This window comes from Halichoeres trimaculatus, unplaced genomic scaffold, assembly GCF_033239565.1.
Source record: "Halichoeres trimaculatus isolate MK-OKI-2021-1 unplaced genomic scaffold, fHalTri1.1 fHalTri1_scaffold_5, whole genome shotgun sequence".
NCBI classification, from domain to species: domain Eukaryota; kingdom Metazoa; phylum Chordata; class Actinopteri; order Labriformes; family Labridae; genus Halichoeres; species Halichoeres trimaculatus.
In genome coordinates, this window is record NW_027437183.1 from 15,025,878 (window position 1) to 15,046,639 (window position 20,762).

A 20,762-nucleotide genomic window follows, 5' to 3' on the forward strand; every position below is an offset into this window, starting at 1 on the left:
GAGACTAAGGAGCTCATCATGACACCCCAGTGGGAGACAGTGTCACTGGTTATGAAAAGACATTTAGCTGTGAGTCAGTGGCTTTGTTAGAGCAGAGGTATTCCCTGAAGCCCTGTGGTCAAATTGAGGTTAGTTTTATATATCTCCATTAAACGTTGCGATGCACCTCCTGGCATAATCATCAGATAATGACAGATAATGAGGTACAGTCTGATGTTAATTCAAATGGTTAGGATTATAAATGAATGTACGTCATCCAGCATGAGGAGAGTGTTTAATTGGGCCCACATGCTCATACAGTGGATACGTCATGTACAGTGTAAGAATGTCATGTTGTGCTTTCAATTTCACAGCTCATCACCGGGCAACATATGGAAAAAAAGCACACTTGTGTGGGTTCAGACAAAATGTGCATAGTCTCTGAAGTCATCAAAACACTAACATGTATTTAATGCTCAATAAAGCCTGTGATTTATAAAAACAAGGAGCGATGAGTCATGTCATGCTGCCTGAAGAACAATCTGTTACAGGCAGCACGGGATTAGAAGATTTATTTATTAATCTCTGCTCATGTACTTTTTGTATTTAACTCAAAAAGTGTCACATCCCTACATTCTTATTTTTGTGTACTTATCCCTCACTGTTTCTCTTTTTTTGCAGTTTCGATGTGGACAATGGCACGTCATCAGGTCGCAGCCCCCTGGACCCGATGGCCAGCCCAGGCTCAGGCCTTATCCTGCAGGCCAACTTTGTCCACAGCCAACGGCGAGAGTCATTCCTCTACCGATCGGACAGCGACTACGACCTCTCCCCCAAGTCTATGTCCCGAAACTCCTCCATTGCCAGTGACATGTGAGTGACTCTCGTCTGATTTCTCCACCTGAACCTGAACCAGATACTCTCCAATGTGCTAGCAAGTTCATATTTTCTGCCTCCTTGAATCAGGGTCACGGCTGGATGTTTATTAGACCAGGTCTTAAAGCTGCCACGCTGCTAGCTTTCGCCCTGATGGGAAGTGAGCATGACCACCAGCTGATTGTGTGGTGTCAAGTCTATTATTGGCCTTATCCAGTTGCATAAACAAAGTGAACAGTCACAAAGTATCCACAGGCTCTAATGTGACTGATATTTTTGCCACATTGTTGTTTAAGCTTGTATAAATCATACGGACAATTGGAGAGGTTTTATGATCTGTATTTAATCTGTTTACATTCTGCATTGATGTAATCATTTGTATTTTGTAACACTGACTCCCTCCACTGCCTAACAACTGCATGCTACACACAAACCAGCTGCTATCATGGTCAGTGAAGATCTTTATTGCACTTTTTTTCACGTTGGTGGGTATCTGGTTACATGCAGTGTGCACTACAGGAAACAGATACATTGACTGAATGTAAAGCATTTTCGATCCAGTGTGAAGGAAAGACAAAAAAGACAAAAGGATGAAAAATGATGTTGTGCAGTAACCTTACACTTCCTCTTCACTGCTGCTTTTTGCTCTGAAGAAATACCAATAATCCTTCTTTGACCTACACCCACTCACCCACAGTCAAGTTACCAAGCAAGAAATCTATAATCCACTGTAAAAACATATCTATTAACATCACTTTTTGAAGGTATATGATCACATTTGTTTCAATCAGCTGTCTGGTTATTTTAATTACAGTTTATTTGTGACAGTCAACTTTGAAACCAGTAATATGTGTGTCCCATTTTTCTAAACAAATCATTCAAACAACATACTCTCAAAGGTACAGGACATTTTTTTCTTTCACTGAAAAATCAGAACACAGCTCGGCAGAGTGTTCTTGCCTCATCTTAAGTGTGAGCGATGAGTTGTCTCCTGTCTTTTTTGTCAACATAGATTCTTTACGTCACTCCCAGGCAGCTTATGCAGTCTGTCATCTTTACTCTAAATACCTTTTGTGTGTTCTGCCATAAGAGCACATGACAAGCCTGCGCCAGACATGCAAGTTCACATGACTGTAGGTCATGGACTGTAGAATAGAGCTGTGGGCTGAGAGATTTTCAACACCAACACACTCCTGTCAGATGAACAAATGCTGCCTGACTCTTGAGCGTCACTCAGAGGTGAGCAGGAGTGTGACTGGATAAAACTCCTTCAGCTGAGACTAAATTAGAATTGTAGTCCAGGCATTTAAGAACAACTCTTAAAGGCCTGGACAACAAATACACAAGCCAAGTGTGACACCAGACTTCCACAGAAATCTGAAATGATTTTGAGTTAATTTAAATAAACAAAAACCAGTACCAAGATGAAAATTAATGAGTTCCTGTTCATGATAAAGCAGAGGGGAGTAAAATGTGAAAGGATGGTGAGAAGAACCAACAATTTAACCTTTTGACTCGGGTTATAAGCTTCAAGGTTTGAGTTCCTGGATGATGCTGCTCTCTTCTGCTACAGAAGTCTTAAATTGAACTTTCACACACTGTTTGTTCGAGCCTCAGCTGGAATCTAACGTGATGGGTAAACATGTCACCATGATGGAGTGCATCAGACACGCTGAAACTCATCTCATATGATGATCACTCCCCTCCTCTCCCTTTGACATTTTCACAACACGACTTTACTACGCCCCTCTGCTGTGTGTAGCCCAGATAGTGAAGATCTGTGTCATGATGCTAAAGCTGCTCTCTTTGTGTCTTTCAGTCATGGTGACGATATGATTGTAACGCCATTTGCACAGGTGAGCACTTGTGTTTTGCTTGATTTGAACACTGATTATAGTTTGTATGATCAAATCCTAATCCGCATTATTCCTTTCAGGTTCTTGCCAGTTTAAGAACAGTACGGAACAACTTTGGTGCATTAACTAATCTACAACAAGACAGAGCGTCAAATAAGTAAGTTGGAAAGCTTTACATAATTTTTGTTTTGTATCGTTCGATTAATAAATTCATCAGTGAGGGTGGATGACTGTGATAAACTGTTTTAATGAGAGCGTGCATGCATAAATTAATCTGTGATCATTCACTTTATGACTAAGACACATCCACATGCTGCTCCTACACATCCCATGCACTTGCAACTGGATTTGTGCCCCCTCTACTGTTCATAATGAGTACTACAACAACAGTGCCAAATAGCCAGCTATGTTACTGTGCTATTCTGTTAATTAGTCATGTGAAGAGTGTTTTACATTAAAAAAAGAGACAGGAAATTTAATTATTTCTATTTTTTATGGAGAAAATGCCTCACTATGTATCATCTGTTTCCCCATGACAGGAGATCACCCATGTGTAACCCACCCCCCATCACCAAGACCTCCTTTACAGGTATGTGAACAGCAAGAGAAGTGTAATACCTTGTGTGTATGTATTTGTGTGTGTGTGTGTGTGTGTGTGTGTGTGTGTGTGTGTGTGTGTGTGTGTGTGTGTGTGTGTGTGTGTGTGTGTGTGTGTGTGTGTGTGTGTGTGTGTTACATGGTCTTTGAGTGTGAGTTAGATTTTATCAGGGAAAACAGAGGAGCCTTGTCAGTGCTGTGAGCATTTCACACATAACCAAAACTTGGCACTGCTTCCCTCAGGTACTCTCAGTCCTTGTATAATATAGCCCACGCTGAAATATTCTGAAACGGTGTAACCACTGCTTGTCGAGCTGTGTCTTTTGCACAGCCTGTCTGCCCTTGTTAAAGAGTTTCTGCTGTTAGGAGGGCATGGCACAGACACTGAGCTGGATGGAATAAACTTGTCACTTTTCAGCCATACCGATCCAAATGACTTGCTGTGTGGAGGAGGGAGACCGTGTATACTTAACCATTAATAGAAAATCTCACTGTCATGTGTTTTTGAAACATTATCCCTTAAGCATAGAGGGACAGAAACTGAAGTATGTATTTGATGTTGTTAATCCTAAGGGGTGTCATAAAACACTTGTTTTACCATAACTGCCACAGTTAAAAAGAAGAACTAACCCAAAGAGCCCAATTTGTTTTTGTTTCTGTCTCAACAAGCTTCTTTAAAAAAACAAAACACTTTCTTTATTTATTTTTACATATAATATGGAATGTGTTATTGCTTTTTGATTAACAAAAACAAACAAAACAAAACAAAAAACAAAAAAAACATACAACAACTACACCCCCATCCCTCTCCTGGCACACATCCCTTAAAAAGAACAAGGAAAACAGAGTTATTAATGATAAAATAAATATATAAATGAATAAATAAGTCTGGATAATCTTCCTCAGAATAAACTTAATGCTACATTACCTGTGAGTATCCTCAGAACTTGTGTTTTTGTGCCATATTAAGAGCACATTCATATTGGCTCAGTCCCATTATGGTCCCTGCTCTAAAACGGTGACAGCCGTGAGTCATGAGCGCCATTGTTTGGAAGCATTGACAAATTTTAATGCAAAGGCTTGCTGAGGAGGAGGCTAGCTCATCTTGCAGATAGAGAAAACATTGGAAGTATAATTACAGGTTAATCTCTGTATCAGTGATAGGTTGCCACAGCATAAAGGAGGATTACATTCAGGATCCTTGGCTCCTTTTTTTTGTACTTAATTATGTTAACTTTTTCCTCTATGTTCAAGTTTAGGTTTATATTCTTTATATTGAGTTAACCATAACAGTGAGTGAGCCCCTGATCCCAAATCACTTTTGTCTTTTTGCTTGTCTTCCTAATGTGCTGTGCTTCATATTAGAGCATCACAACCTAAGGTGTCAGCCTCAAAATGTAACAGAATATAAAAGAATATTTCATTTAGATTGCCCAGATCTCCAAACTGTCAAGAAATAGAATAAAATAAATGCAGGTTCTCACCAGGATAGGTGATATTTGTCCGTCCTCACTTTCATCCATAACAGTAAATTTTCCACAACTATTTAGAAGTATTAAAGTCTTTTTTTCTTGAGGCTCTAGAGAGATTAAAACAACACTGACAATGAAGTTGAAAAATATGTCATCAAAAGCAGTTTATCGTCACTCTAATTCATACAGCTGGCTGCGGTAATACAAAACTGTTATGTAGTAAAAGCATTATAGGAAAGTTTTGTTTTTAACTATTTTTTTAAGTAATTAGCAAATCTTTATAAACAGTCATCATATGTTTTATACCTATTAGGGTTTCCTAGAACTATAGTATGTAGATATAATAAGTATGATACACTGAAGTCTTGTGCTGTAGTACAGGGAACATGACACAGACTAACTGAACAACCTCTACTGTCATATATATACAAACAATTATTAGCACATTACTGGTTTTTTGGGGTTTTTTTTTTTAAGTTCAGCCTCTGCTTCTTCCCTATATCAGCATTTTTTTTAACCTCCCCTCCTCCCATCCTCCTTGTCTTCTCACGTCTCCCTCCCCTCAAAGTCCGACTTCACCGTCGAGCTGTTCCAGTACATAGTTTGGCTGCAGCCCTGCGTCTGTGTAGCAGAGTGGCCTCTCCGAGCGCCGGTGTCTGATGTCGCACTAAGCATGAGAAGAATGTCATTGACGTCAGTGCAGTTGCTGTCAGAAAGAGTAGCACCCCAGCCACTGACACCACACCAGGGATAGAGACAGGTGGAGAAAGAAAAGGGAGACTGAGAGACAGAAGGAGGCGAGAGACACAGAAAGAAGACAAAAGAGGGGCGGAGGAAGGATGTTCAGTGAGGAGTGGAGGAAACGAGGAGTGTGGGAGAGGAAGGGGAGTAATGGATGGAGTGAGGGGGGAGATGTGTCAAAGACAATGGAGCAGGAGAAGAAGGGGGATTTTTTATGGAAGAGATGGTTTCAGCCTGTTTTTAATCACTGATATGCCCTACACTAATTGACAAGGGATATAAAAAAAAAATGATCACAACCGTATTCAGTTTTCAGTGACACAGGAGCTACACATGCAACCTAGTGACACAAGTGTTGCATCCTGTTCTTAGTGGATAGATAAGAGCAGCATTTTGTTTTTTAAACCCATAAAAAGACAATTTAGTTATTTTACAAAGGCTTGATTAAAGTCCAAACACCTTTAATTTTCAAGCTTGCACAGCATCATGTGATTTAATTTGACACGTGTGTTTGATCTGCCTTTGTTTTCTCTTTCTGTTAAATTGAATCCCATTTGAGGAGACCCCCCACTTAGATTACAGCTCATATAGCATTAAAACCTGTGCTCTGCCAAATTAGTCAGGGCATCAATAATAATTGGCTTCTGACAAGGTGACATTTTCTGTTAACATAGGCTGACTTTGAGTGGAGCAACTTCAGATTAAAGAAACAAACCTACACTTGCTCCTCCATCTTCACCATATCTTCATCATCTATTTGTTTACCTCTGTGTAAAGGTGTATTAGTATGCAGAGCACACATTAGCATGAATGCACACACAGTGGAGTTAGCTCCCAGCCTTAGCTTTAATCCTCTGTTACTCCGCTCCGTGTTTTGTCGCTCTCTCTTCCCCATCCACAGTGCAGTCCTCTCAGGCTTTAGGTACAGCTTGGGGAGAGCAGCACGTTTGGCTACCAGGGACGCCGAAGCAACAGCAGCCCACCCCCTTATACACACTGCATCCATAGGAAACACCAACACACACAGACACACAGCACTGGATTATACCCCTCGCTTCCCGGACACCATGGATGTTTTTTATTGACTGAGAGGCTGAGGAGACAAAATCAGGATGTGTTTTGGTTAGCATATTGTCTGGTGTGAGTGTGTGTGTGTGTGTGTGTGCATGTGTGTGTGTGTATGTGCATGTGTGTGTCTGTTAGCGTCAGTGTGTGTGAGATGTCTTTTTATTTATTCAGCATGTCAGGATGCAGCGAAGAATCCGGCATTTGTTTCATGTTGGACAGTGTTGACATTAATCTTGACTGCTTCTAAGCCACTCACTGGATCCTCCTCTTCACGGTCCCTGTCTTCCCTCCATCCCTCCTATGGCAGACATGGGCCTGCTAAGCAGACTGCTCTTCATCCTGCTACATGACTGGAATTACATCTACCTTATGAATGACAGCGTAAACCTTATACAGCTAGATCTCCTACTGTGATATGGGAGCTGCGTATGACTGACACTGTCTTCTTTTTGCTCTTGGTCCTTTTTGCCTCTGCTTTCCGTTTCTCACTGTTAACATCCGTTCGGACACCTAGAACTGACTTGGGCGGCTGTTGCCATTCATCCCTGCACCTGTACTCCCTGGGATTGTATTTGACTTAAAAACAGATCGAGGACTTGAGCTTTAGAAAGTTGATTTTCTCTGCTACAGCTGACCTGTGACTGCTCATCTGTGGGTTAGGCTACAGGACAACAAAGGCCCTCCTCCCAGGTCCCCACAGCTGGCTCACCTGTCCAGCATGAAGAGTCACCCATGTGTCTACTCGGGGTATCCCAGCTTAGCGATATGTGGGGTGGGAGACCCCGGGCCTGGGCCGTCCACTAGCCCTCTGAAGCGGGCCCTTACTGACCCCTTGCCCTCCTGTCTTGCCCCTGCAGAGGAGGCCTACCAGAAACTGGCCACTGAGACCCTGGAGGAGCTGGACTGGTGTTTGGACCAGCTTGAGACGCTGCAGACGAGACACTCAGTCAGTGAGATGGCATCCAACAAGGTAAGAACAATGAAAAAGTTTGTGCCTTATATCCAAACTGCAGCAATTGCTGTTAAAGCTTTTGAAAGTTTGATTTGAAACTTGAAAGTCCAGTCATACATGGAGCTGCTACCCAGGATTCAATGTGGTGTGAGCTTGTGGCTGCTATGAGGAAGATGCACTTTCAATGTGGTCTCAAATAGTGTTTAAAAAGGAATGTGGTTGTAATGCATAATGTACACATTCTGCTATTTTCCCCCTAAGTTGTCCTGTGATGTGCTGGATATTAAGTATTTTTGGTTTTGTTTGTGTTAATGTATGGATGTAAGCTGATTTCGCCTTTTATTGACTGGAGACACACAGGAAATGCAGGGGACAGAAGGAGGAAATGACATACAAGAGAGGGCCTTGGCTGGAGTGGAGCCCCAGAGCTCCTTTTTGGGGCTGCAGAATAATTTGAGTTTTTTTTTTTTTTTTTTTTTAATGGTTTTAATAAAGGATGTGAGAAGTACTGTGGGGGCAGGTTGTCTTCAAACTGATGTTGTGTGTCTGTAACTGCTGGATATGTTATCTGAACATAAACAGTTTTCATATTTGGCACCAGGGAAATCCTTCCTGTTGCACAAGGACAATCAAATATTATGTGTACAATTCAGTAAAATTTGCAAGAAGACAAATCCTCCATCGATGGAAGGTTTTTTATTTAATCTGAGATGATGATGTATCATAGCCAAGAATAATTTCTCCATCTGTGATTGGCTTCACTGCATCAAGCCCTTCCTTTCTGTTCATTAGTCTTGTGTTTATTAATCCACAGTAGTAACTATTTGAGCCTCTAGAGTTCACCATTTCCACAGTCATCAGTTATTTGTCATACTTGTTCTGTGGCTGTATTGCATGCTTAATGCTTTTTGCAGCAATACAGCCGTCAAAGAGCACATTGGTCTGTTTGTGTTGAACTGCCGATGTGTGTTTGTGGTAGCATTGTCATGCAGGCAGAGTTGTGTTGCAAGCATGCCCAGTGGCTGAAAGTGTGTGCGTATGTGTGTATGGAGAGAGGCTGCTGTGCTGCTCTGAATGCTGATCAGCTCTGTGCTCTGGTGATGTCACACTCTGTGATGTCACATGAGGGGGGGACAGACCGAGGGAGAGGAGAGAAGGACGTACAGACAAAGGATTAAGACAAACACACTCATTCACCTCTGATTTCACCACGGTCGCTCAATCCCTCGCTCGTCTGAGGCGTCCATCTCATTCAGGAGTGAGAAGAATTTGGGGGAAAAAACACTGACATGCAGTACCTCACTATCGCTCACCAGCACAGCTATCGCTGGTTGGCATAGCAACAGCCACAGGCCCAACCATCCTCATTCCTGCAATACACACACATCATAGGTAACACAGCCACTACATCTCCCACACATAGCCATTATTTTATGTCTCTATCCTGCAGACTTTCATTCATCATGACTCAACATCAGTCTTAATTCATTCCAATTCATCCATTTTTTCTGCTTATCGGGTTCGGGTCGCAGAGCAGCAGTCCAAGCAGTTTGACCCTGACATCCCTCTCTTCAGCAACACTTTCCAGCTCCTCCTAGGGAATCCCAGCTGGGATATGTAATCCCTCTAACAGGTTCTGGGTCTACCTCAAGGCCTCCTCCCAGTTTTTTTGTGAACATCCAGGATGCATCTTTACTAAATTCACCATCCACCTCACCTGACTCTTTTTAGTTTAATGGGGCAGCAGTTTTTCTCCAAGCTCCCTCCTGATGTCTAAGCTCCTAACCCTGAGCCCAGACACCCTTCAGAGGAAACTCATTTCAGCTTCCCGTACTTGTGACCTCATTCTTCTGTCTGAACCCAAAGCCCATGACTATAAATGTGAGTTGGAAGTCAGACTAGCTGGTTGTTTAAGGTCTTCAAGCTCACCTCTCTCTTTACCTCAATGGTTTGGTACAAAATCTGCTGAGATACTTAAACTTCTTTATGTAGTGCAAAAATTCACTCCCCACCCAGAGAGAGCATCCCACAGTTGCTATTTGGAGAGCCATGGTCTCAGATTTGGAGGTGCTGGAGACATTCCCAGTTCACCCTGACTACTTGTTGGGTTTTCCAGGTCTGTCATGTAGTCTTCCCCTCCATCTGATACAACCCACCACTGGGTGGTGGTCTGGTGACAGCTTTGCACCTCCCTTCACCTTATTACCAAGACGTATGACCACGGTTTAGATGACACAACAGCAAAGTCAATACTCTATCTTGGACCAATGGTTTCCCCACACATGGTGTTAGTTGTGGCCAATCCATGAGTAGTCTAACAATGAATCACTACTTTGGTTCAGATTGGGTAGACCAGTGTCTCCATCATCGCTTATGCGTGGATTGAAATACAGAAAAACAGTGGAGCTTCAAGCTGGGATGACTTAATATTAGGGGTTGGTCTCTGTCACCTATATCTGGTCTTTGGCAGTCAGCCGATACCAAATATTGATTGATTCAGGTGTTTTATTAACTTGGTGGGTTACATTTGGAAGTGATATTGCCACATTTTAAAATATTTGTCCTCATTCAAGGATTTGTCGTCTCCTTGTGTGTGACAAAGCCTGTCTTGTTGGATGCAGGTTTACAGAGCTGATGTTCTATAAGCAAAATTTTGACATGTAACACACAGTTTATGTGTACTCTGCCCCGTGCCCCCCAGTGATGTCCCCTGTTGGTTTTCCTGAGGTATTACAACTCTCAGAAATGTCTGTCACTGTTTTTCTGTATTGTAGACAATACATCGAAAGATCAAGTATTGTTTATCACTTACTCACTCTACTACAGTGTGTACTTAAATATTAGAGTTATGACAGCTCAGACATGTCTCTGAATTTTGCTATGTTTTTGTTTTAAACTGGTAGGTTTTACACATCCCAGTTAAAGTGATCTTTCAGCCACTCTCAACAAGATGTTTTTGTTGCATATGTGAGGTTGAATGTTACATACACAGACTAATTAAGGTAAAACATTTTTTAATTGATTTATTTGACAGGGACCATGTACAAATAAATTAATCTTTCAATAGAAAAGATGCTTTGTACCAGATTTAGCAAATGCTAATTTCCATCTGCAGTCCCTGGGCAGGTTCACAACAATCACAATGCAATTACATAACTGTTTATGTTAAAAACTATTAACTGTGACATTAGTATTTCTAAGTTTAAAATAGCACCTCACTGCTCGCGCTGTGGGTTTTATTCTACAAATTTTGTCTGGATCATGAATGAACAGCACGTTTTTCACAGTTGGTGGTACCTGATTGGAGACCAGTAGAGACTATTCTGGTTTCTTTTTTTATTCCAGCAGGGGGCAGGCGTCTGTCATGAGAAGAAATAGGGATTATGGGAAAAAACACAAATGCAACAGAGATTTGGAGGTGTCCTGGGCTACATTCAACAGGGAGTGGATATTTTTGGCCCTCTCAAAAGAACAAATTACCCACAAGTCACAGCTACTCTTGGTGTGACACTTTCCAATTTTTGCCCAATAGTTTGTGTTCACACCTCTTGGCAGAGCTATCAATATGTGTGTGTGCTATATTTGTCTGACACAGAGTGGGAGTTTGTGTTTCTGCAAGTGAAATGTGTGTGTGTGTGTGTGTGTGTGTGTGTGTGTGTGTGTGTGTGTGTGTGTGTGTGTGTGTGTGTGTGTGTGTGTGTGTGATGGGCCTGTGTTGGCCTGCTTGGCTCAGAGTCAATCAAAGCTGTTGGATCTCAGTTAGCCTGTTGTCTCATCTGCTCCAGCGTAGCTGTAAATTACTCTCAGTGCCGAGCTGCCTGTACAGGTGGGGTGTAAAGTAAGCAGGGGTGAGTTGGGTCCCTTTTCAATCCATGCAGTTCAACCCACTGCTCCATCACAGAGACATACTGGGTACAGTATACGCACTTATGCACTCACATGTAGAGACAGCTTCATTGGTTTTAGAAATGGTCTGTGGTGAGCAGGATTCATGATTCAATATCAAACTTAGTACTTCTTTTAGTTATAGATGAATGTAACTCTGACTTTTTAAGACTTGAAGTATTTAATCATTATTAAAGCCACTACATTTACAGTTTAATGATAGAATTTAACTTGACCAAATGACTTATATGACACATTTCTATCCTTTTTGCTAAGACCAAAACAATAAAGACTTAATAGTGGACTTGGATTCAGCTGTTGGACTGTAACAAGACTCTAGATGAATGATAATGTAAATCAGACGTGAATTGCTGTTGTTGAACAATGCTGTGTAAACAAGGTGCTTCTGCTGCCCCCAAGTGTTTAAAAAATAATGAGACTTGGTTTAAGCTCTTATTCAAAAATAATCTTGTAGTTTTTGCTGCTTACGAAATTAAGTGAACAGATTAAATGAATAAAAACAATTAGCTTAAAGCTAACCTGGAATAAACAACCTGATGTATCTGTCAGGAGTGTGTTGACATTTAAGAGTCAACAAAAGTTTTTGATGTGCGTGTTTGTTTCATAGGGTTCTGCTTTAGGACAGTGTGTGGATACCATTAGTATTTTATTTAGATGTCATGTCACGTTTGCTTTATGAACTGGGGCCCTTGTATATAAAATAATGCCCTTGTCATTCATTGTCAGAATTAAATGATTCTGGACTGTGGTTTGTCTAACTTGATAATTAGTGGTTTTGTTGAGGAAAAAATTCTAGTTATTACAAGAAGCATTCATACTGTTATCAACGGGAATAGCTCCATGTGAACCTTTCTTTGTTAAGGTTGCAGCTGTGTTTCAGTCCACAGCATTGACCCTGTGAGCTCAGTGACACACCCCACAGTCTGCTCTTTCAATTTCTCTATCAGTGAGTCCACTTCAGATGACTGTGACGCCCATTCTTTTCTGTACCATCAATTAGTTTTCATGTACTTACATCATCTGAATGATGAGAATACAGTGACTCACTTCCATGAACAAAGGCATGAAAGAACTACCTCAGTGGGTCTATTTGGTACCATATTGGATGAGGTAATCTGTGCTTGTGCATCATACAGCACACAAGGTTAGGTCAGCCAATGTTGCATGTAGACTTCATCTTGCATACACATAAATGCACATGCACTTAATTTACCTACACACGCACACACACACACGCACACACACCCATGCGGCTACACTGCAGGAATGGAAGGAAAAGGGAAAGGGTAGATTTTCCACTGATTCCAGTCCCAGCCAATCACACAGCAGGTGACCTCAGTTCTTCTCTAATCCAAACCAATCAGAGCTTGTGATGAGCTCACACTTCTTTGATGCCTGGACTCTGATTGGTTGCTGTTGTGTGACACAGCAAGTGGGGCAGCCTGTGTGCTTCACATGGGAGCGTGTGTCACACACACAGAAGCAGGCAGCCAGCTCTGTTTGGATGCTGTTGACAGAAACATTTTTGCTGTCCTGGTGCTTTGGCATCTACCAAGCATCCGCACTATCATCAATTATTCACAGCCTCAGCAGTGTGTCCTGCTGCCAGAGTGTGTGTGTGTATGTGAAACTGTGTGTGTGTACATGGCAGTTTGTGTGGTCACGATGTGCTCTCATCGGATATTTGGGGGGGCACGTTCCCACTCATCTCCCAGATTCTGGTTTTCCTGCCTTCTTCTTGGGACATGGGATCTTTTGCGTGGATATTCCAGAGACAGGATCATGATGCTTCATGTGCGGACTCTGAACGGCTGAATGACACCGAGCCTCATCAGGTTGAGGTTAAGGACTGAGTCTGTTTTTTAGACTGTGTAGACGTTTTATCAACAGAACTGTTTTGAGGCGTCATTACCCAACATTTTTCTCTTTCTGGATTGACTTTGTTTTGTCAAAATGCCTGAAGCAAATTATCTGCTGTCTGTGTCTTGGGGATATATAAAGGTAAGATGTGGTCTGGGATTAGAGTAATTTGATCACTTCTGTTTATTTTTCATTACAATGAGATTTATTTAGATCCACTCACAGAGTCTGGTGGAGTTGAGAGCTACACAGAAAGAGAGATTATTTTTAGGCGTGTCATTTCTGTACCAGGATCATTTGTATGTCTGTGATTTGGAGAGATAATGGTGTTTGTGCTTCACTTTTAGAAGGTTAGATAAGAATGGATGAAAATAAAATATAAAATTTACTATATATTTTTTTATTTGATTTGGATTTGACAGCAGAGACACTGTGATTCCACGCGTAAACTGTCCGATACTTACCTTAAAAGACTTTTCCAGATGGGATTAGAGACAGTAGGAGCTCTGTGACGTCTTTTCAGGACATCAACCCTGAGGCTAGCTGTGGTTGTTCCAGATTATATCATGTATCTATGATATTTTTTGGGTTGAGGATAAGCCACAAACTGAATTTGAAAAAACAAATTGTTTAAATATTTTGACTCTTTTTTTGTAAATGTTGAACATTTTTGTAATTTTAATTTCATTGACCTTACATTCTCATCCAGCCTACTGATTAAAAACAACATGGCTGTTGATTATTTCTCATTTTTAAAAACAGTTTATGTCACACCTGTTTCCCATTCCAGCTTTAGCACATGTATTCTTTTAATAAATATGAGTAAAAGCCTCTTCAGGACTGTATTTGGTGCTTTTATACTCCACGGGCTCTCAAAAGCTCACAGCAGATGGTCCTTCGCCTCTTGTGTCTCCATTTTAAAAGCCACCCTGTGAATGCCCGTGGGTGTTATTCAATAGGCTGTCAGAACACAATTGTGTAGTAAGCTCTCAGCAGTGCTGTAGTGGTCTAATTTAAGTGATCACTATTGATTCCTATTATTAATCAATATACATACATTGTGCATTTGGGCTGCAGTCAGGCACAGAGGGAGCTATTTCTTCCAGGTTTTTGTTTTTTTTTGTCATCTGTTGTGTAACTCTAAATACATGCCTGGTTCTAAGCATCCTCCTCCACTTCAATCACTTTGTCTTTAAATCAGGAGCATGAGCTGAATTTGGGACAACCAGTGTAATTGGACACAAGAGAGAGGAAGAAAACAGGCAGGAGACATCAAGGGCGGCAGGCAGTGAGAAAAGAAAAAAAAAAAAAAGAAAAAAAAAATAGGTTACTTGTGATGTCCATCTCTGCCGCCAGCCCTCTGACTGCTCTGTGTGTTTGTTTCTGAGTTTTACCCCAGAAATGGGGACATTCCTGGGTACAGTTCCTGTGACATGATTGGAAATTTCATAAATCCTTATAAACACTTGATTGCCTCTTTTCCTCCTCAGAAATATCTATAGAACATTTATAACTAGCACTTCATTCAGCTCTCCTTCAACATTCCTGTGCATTAAAACATGTTTGATTTAGTATGTATGTCTTTCAGAGTTCTTAGTTCCCTCTAATCTGTGCGTGTTTGTCCTTCCCTCAGTTCAAAAGGATGTTGAACCGGGAGCTGACTCATCTATCGGAGATGAGCCGCTCAGGGAACCAGGTGTCTGAGTTCATTTCCAGCACCTTCCTAGGTGAGTGATGACGAGACCGATAGACTCACTAGTCTTTGCTTGAAACAAAAACTGCCTGAGTTGTGAAAAAATAGAAAAGGTGAATGTAGTGTCTGTGAAATAAACGTCATTGAGAATAAGCTTTTAATAAAAAAAGTATTTATCTGAAACTATTTGAAAGAATCATGAGATAGGATTGTGCAGAAAAAAAACAAAGCCTTCCTCAAACAGCTCAGTCTTTTGATGCCTGTGCTTTCTTTTTTTCCTTTTTTAAGTTTTTAATTATTTGTGCTCAATATTTCTTGGTTTTTCACCTTACTGGTAGAACTTAATGTCACACAGCAGCCTTTAGGTATTTTTCAGTCATTTCTGTGCAGAAATTAAGTGTCAAGTAGACAGATTTATGCATTACACAGTCAACAGAGATCTGTGAATTGTTTTTACTGTGGGCCACATTTAATGCTGTTGATAAACTGTGTAACAAAACTCAGTCGTCACCTTATTGACTCTCTCCTTGTTTTTTTTTCCTCTGTAGACAAACAGCACGAAGTGGAAATGCCGTCCCCTCAGACGCAGAAGGAGAAAGAGAAGAAGAACAAGCCCATGTCTCAGATCAGCGGGGTAAAAAAGCTGCAACACTCCTCCAGCCTCACTAACTCCAACATACCTCGCTTCGGGGTCAAGACGGAGACTGAGGACGAACTTGCAAAGGTGTGTTTAGGTGGCCTGGGAAAGACAAGGCACACGTTAAATCACACTGCTCAGCCTCAGAAAGGCTGTGTTCAGTGTCTGTTGGTGCATTTTTGAGAAGCTTGAGAAATAACAAAACAGACGAGGGCACAAAGGATTTTTTTCTTAATATTGTCTCTGGTTTATTTTTTCAGGAGTTGGAGCATGTAAATAAATGGGGCCTTAATGTTTTTAAAATCTCAGAGTTCTCTGGGAATCGGCCACTGACAGTCATGATGTACACAATATTCCAGGTAAAACATCTCTTTTTTTTTAATCCTACAGTCCAAGTAAATGTTTATCGAATTGTGATATTATCTTATGGTGACAAACTCCTTCTTGTGTTTTCTGGTTTGCAGGAGAGAGACTTGTTAAAAACGTTTAAAATTCCACTCGACACCTTTATAACATACCTGATGACCTTAGAAGACCATTATCACGGAGATGTGGCCTACCATAACAACATTCATGCTGCTGACGTCACCCAGTCAACTCACGTGCTGCTATCCACCCCTGCCCTTGAGGTCAGCCACACAAACACACACACACACATACATATGGACCTTTGCACAAACTCACCATGCACTCCCACAATCAGCTTCAATCAAACTCATACTCAGAGTACAATCAATGGCTCTAACTCGTGAGGATATTTTTGTCCTGCGATGTGATTGGCTCATCACTCCCTCCCTCCTTCTCTGTTTCTACCCCTTCCCCATCCTCACCCACTTCTTTTCTTCCAGGCTGTGTTCACAGACCTCGAGATCCTAGCTGCCATCTTTGCCAGTGCAATTCATGACGTGGACCATCCTGGAGTCTCCAACCAGTTCCTCATCAACACCAGTAAGTCTAAATAAAGCACAGAGTTAACAGCTACGTAAGAACCTCTGGAGTGTCATGAACACACTCATATTCTGATCATGAGATGTGAACAAACCCTGTAGACTTTGTCTCCTAGCACACATGCAATTTTGGCATATTTAACACCATTTTCTTTAAAATATGAACGAAACTTGAGGGCATTTTTTAAGCAAATTCATGGCAAAAAAAACAAAACTCACACCACATCCATTGACTTCAGGTAGAGGCACATGGACATTTCCACCAGCAAATGCATGCTAAGTCAGGTGTGAAGGTCTTTGACATGTGAGTCTGAGACAGAGGAGATCAAAGAGGGGATCGATATTGTTCTGAGAGACGATCTTCTCCTTAAACACAACATCCTTTGTACCAGACAGAGAAAAACCTCTCTTATACATTCATTTTCCAGCATTGACACACATAGGTAGAGGTTAGTGTTGCGTTTTTGCATCTGTTGTTGCGATGAAGCAGTCTTAGCTTTGTTTTTAGATTTTTATTTTGAAATTTAATCACTTTCTGTCTATTTTTTAAATTGTAATGTTGGTTAAACATTTTGTAAGCTTAGGTCGACTGCCTTTTTAATGGCAGACTTCATGATGTGATGCACCTTGCTTTGGCTCATAAAGATGACATACCCACTCTTGATTTCATCACTCTGATTCAAGTCCTTATTGTTCAATGCATAGAGAAATAAAATTTAAAGTAAAATCCCTGTCTAGGAAGATTTGCTTTGGATACTTCTAAAATGCACTATTTTCTATTCACATAGATGGTAAGCGTTGGCAGAAATTACAAAGACAAACTAGAAAAGCAGTCAAAGAGTGCAGACCCCGCCAAGAATATTGTGATTGTCACACAACAATTTAGTCCTACTTTAATGTTATACTCCCTTTCAGCAGACTGTCTGCTACAATTTGGTGTTAGCTGCAGGTTTGTACGATAACTTGTTACCTGACAGTGTTGAAAATTATGATGACCCAGTACATATTTCATATTCCAGATCTAAGTATCCAGAATATTGCCAGGATCTAGATTGGACTTTGACATCTGTCAGAAATTATTGTGACCTTGTCTTTTATTGTTTTGCAAAGCAATCCAACCACCTATCATGGAGTTATATACACATAAACACAGAAAACAGCCCTATCTCACAATGATAAAGAATCTTTTGAAAAAAATCCTGGATTCAGACAGTGATCCAGATCACCTCTAAAACGTAATCATTTTTTTCTTATACCATTTTGAACATTTTCTGAAAATGTCATCAAGAGCCGTTTGTGACTTTTTGTGCTATGTTGTTCACAGACAAAAAAACTGACAAACTCTCCCACAAACATAACCTCCTTGGTGGAGGTAATTGCCTCAGATCTGGAAAAATGAATACAAAAATGCAAAGATAAATAAATACAAAACCAGACAATGCTTGATGACAAAAAAGATAGTAATGAAATGGGAGAACTTGGCTTTTTAGCTGGGCTCATGTTTTTGTGTTTGTAACCTGAGTGTGCTGAGGCAAGCAGCTCAACCTCTGCTCTTGCTCTGCTTTAACTGACTCACCCACTCATGGCTGAAGGTGCCACAAATATCACCTTGATTGGACAATTTAGTGGAAAACACAAGCAAATTAAGCTAATATCCTCTGGGCGTCACTTTAAATGACCTTTCTTATGATTGTGAGTTTACGTAAGGGTGTTACTCAAGGCCTATCAGAAGAGACAAGACGCTGTGCAGTCTAGACATTAAATGCATAAACGTGTTGTGCTTCCCATAAGCCCACATGGGGAATCCCTGCACAGGCAGTGTGAGTCATCGCTGTCAGGAGCCACCAGAGTGATCCTCTGTCAGACATGGATCCTCACTCTCCCCTCAGCTGCTCTGCTCCTCTGTGTCCGAGACAAATGCATCTTAATGGACAATCTAAATACAGAGAGAGGTCCTCTGGATGACCTGAGGAAGGGGGAAACCTCTGGTGCTTTCTTCTGCCAGTCACCAAGCAAGAGCTGGATGATACATGTGAAGCTGCAGCAGATACAGAACGTGGAAAAGCACTTTGTTGCATATAAATTATGTTAAAATCAGCCTATATTTATCATTTTATGCTATTCTTTTTCTTCATTTTTTAATTTATCTTTGTTAAAATGATATTCAGTACAAAAATGAAATATGTTTTCCAGCATGTCAGAGTAACAGTGTTCTCAGGAGGGTTGAAAACAAGAACTTTTAGTGTTCAGTAAAACTCAAGTTGATACTAAGGACAAGAAGGCCAGAGCAAGTAAAAAAAAAAAAGTAAATATAAATATTTATAGACAGTTTCTAAGCTATAAAAAATAAACTAGTTTGGATTGGATTGGGATGGATGGATTTTAAAAAAGAGAATTGAATAAATAGATAAGTAAAATTATGATATTTTTTAACCCCATGCTGTGTTTTGTTTTATTTTGTAACAGAACACATCCAATAATCTTTTGTGTGTTTTGTGCAGATTCGGAGCTAGCGCTGATGTACAATGACTCATCGGTGTTGGAGAACCACCATCTAGCAGTCGGTTTTAAGCTTCTACAAGAGGAGAACTGTGACATCTTCCAAAACCTGACCAAAAAACAAAGACAATCACTGCGAAAGATGGTCATTGACATAGTGAGTGAAAAGATTTACATCTCTTCTTCATAGTACATATAGAAATAAACTCCCCCTGTGGATCAATGAAGTTTTATCTTATCTTATTTTATCTGAATTACAAGTAAAAACAATAAATGGAATGGTTCGATCACTGTTGTACAAAGTGAATACTAACCAGTGTCTGTTCTTCCAGGTGCTAGCAACAGACATGTCCAAGCACATGAATCTACTGGCTGATCTGAAAACAATGGTAGAAACCAAGAAGGTGACCAGCTCCGGTGTCCTGCTGCTGGACAACTACTCCGACAGGATACAGGTCAGAGTAAAGTCATGGATTAGTTTGAGAAAACCCCATTCCTCAGTGCTGCTGTGGTTTGCAATATTGAAAGACTGACATGATCATGCATGTAACCAGAGACATACTGAACAGATGTCCCTTGATGTGGTCAGAAGAGCAGAACGAGATGAGTAAATGATCACACTTTTCAAGTATTTATCACCCCAGCAAACATTTGTCCCATTGAGTTTGTGTTAGTGAGAGCGAGATAGTCTCACTGTTGGTAAAATAAGATTTTCTTTATCATAAAAACATTGGTGTTATGTGGCATTGTTAAGCAGGCCGGTTCTCACAGGCGTTTCTCTAGAATGGCACTAGTCAGCCATGATAGACCAAGCTTTGCTGAAGGTCCTGGCTCAAAAAATGTGCCCACAACCTGCTGCATATCTTCACAATAGCCTGAAGTCTTTTTTTCAGACTTGTTAGCAAACTATTAAAAAAGTTAACAGAGATTCAGTGAAACAGGAGTAAAACATCTGCATAAGAGTCGTGTCGACATTAAAAGCACTGAGCTTACGATAAAAATACTTTCTTTGATGAGTCTTTTAGCAAACAGCATCAACCTGATGCTCAAATACAAGTTTGTTATGGATAAAAGTGCTAAGAAATTGGTGCTGGTTCATAATTTGCACTGCTTGAATATCAATAAAAACAGGGGAGAAGGCAGTGGGGGTCTTCTTAAGATCACACAATTATTGTGTGTGTCAGAGTTTGGCTGGTCGTGAATCGTTAACGAGAATAGCAATGCTTATTCACCCCACCCACTGGGTATATCCACTTCTAGCTCCAAGAACCATCCATAGCAATAGCTCAGATCCAGTGTTGACCGAAATAGAATCAGAAATGAAACTCCCTGAGCTAATGGATGAAGTCACATGGAAACCATTGTTTGAAACCTTGTTGTCTGCTGTGTTTCAGGTCCTCCAGAACATGGTGCATTGTGCAGACCTAAGCAATCCCACCAAGCCTCTGCAGCTGTACCGACAGTGGACGGACCGCATCATGGAGGAGTTCTTCAGCCAAGGAGACCGGGAGAGGGAGCGGGGCATGGAGATTAGCCCCATGTGTGACAAACATAACGCCTCAGTAGAAAAGAGCCAGGTAAAACACACACACACACACATACACACACAAACACACACAAATTAGGACAACACAGCGCACTATAGATTATTGAAAGAAGACACACTGATCAATGTCTCC

At 40.9% G+C, this 20,762-nt stretch overlaps 1 protein-coding gene across 5 annotated transcripts in view; it reads left to right on the top strand.

The window, feature by feature from the left end:
• Positions 1-20,762, top strand: part of pde4d (phosphodiesterase 4D, cAMP-specific) — a 212,401-nt gene that overhangs the window by 190,706 nt on the left and 933 nt on the right. For all 5 annotated transcript variants that reach the window (XM_074669551.1, XM_074669550.1, XM_074669552.1 and 2 more), the window contains 13 exons: positions 661-852; positions 2,675-2,711; positions 2,792-2,868; positions 3,251-3,300; positions 7,447-7,559; positions 14,941-15,034; positions 15,549-15,724; positions 15,898-15,996; positions 16,102-16,266; positions 16,486-16,585; positions 19,086-19,240; positions 19,416-19,538; positions 20,478-20,660. In XM_074669551.1, the coding sequence (XP_074525652.1) occupies positions 661-852; positions 2,675-2,711; positions 2,792-2,868; positions 3,251-3,300; positions 7,447-7,559; positions 14,941-15,034; positions 15,549-15,724; positions 15,898-15,996; positions 16,102-16,266; positions 16,486-16,585; positions 19,086-19,240; positions 19,416-19,538; positions 20,478-20,660 (1,564 nt within the window). The remainder of the gene's footprint in view (positions 1-660; positions 853-2,674; positions 2,712-2,791; positions 2,869-3,250; positions 3,301-7,446; positions 7,560-14,940; positions 15,035-15,548; positions 15,725-15,897; positions 15,997-16,101; positions 16,267-16,485; positions 16,586-19,085; positions 19,241-19,415; positions 19,539-20,477; positions 20,661-20,762) is intronic.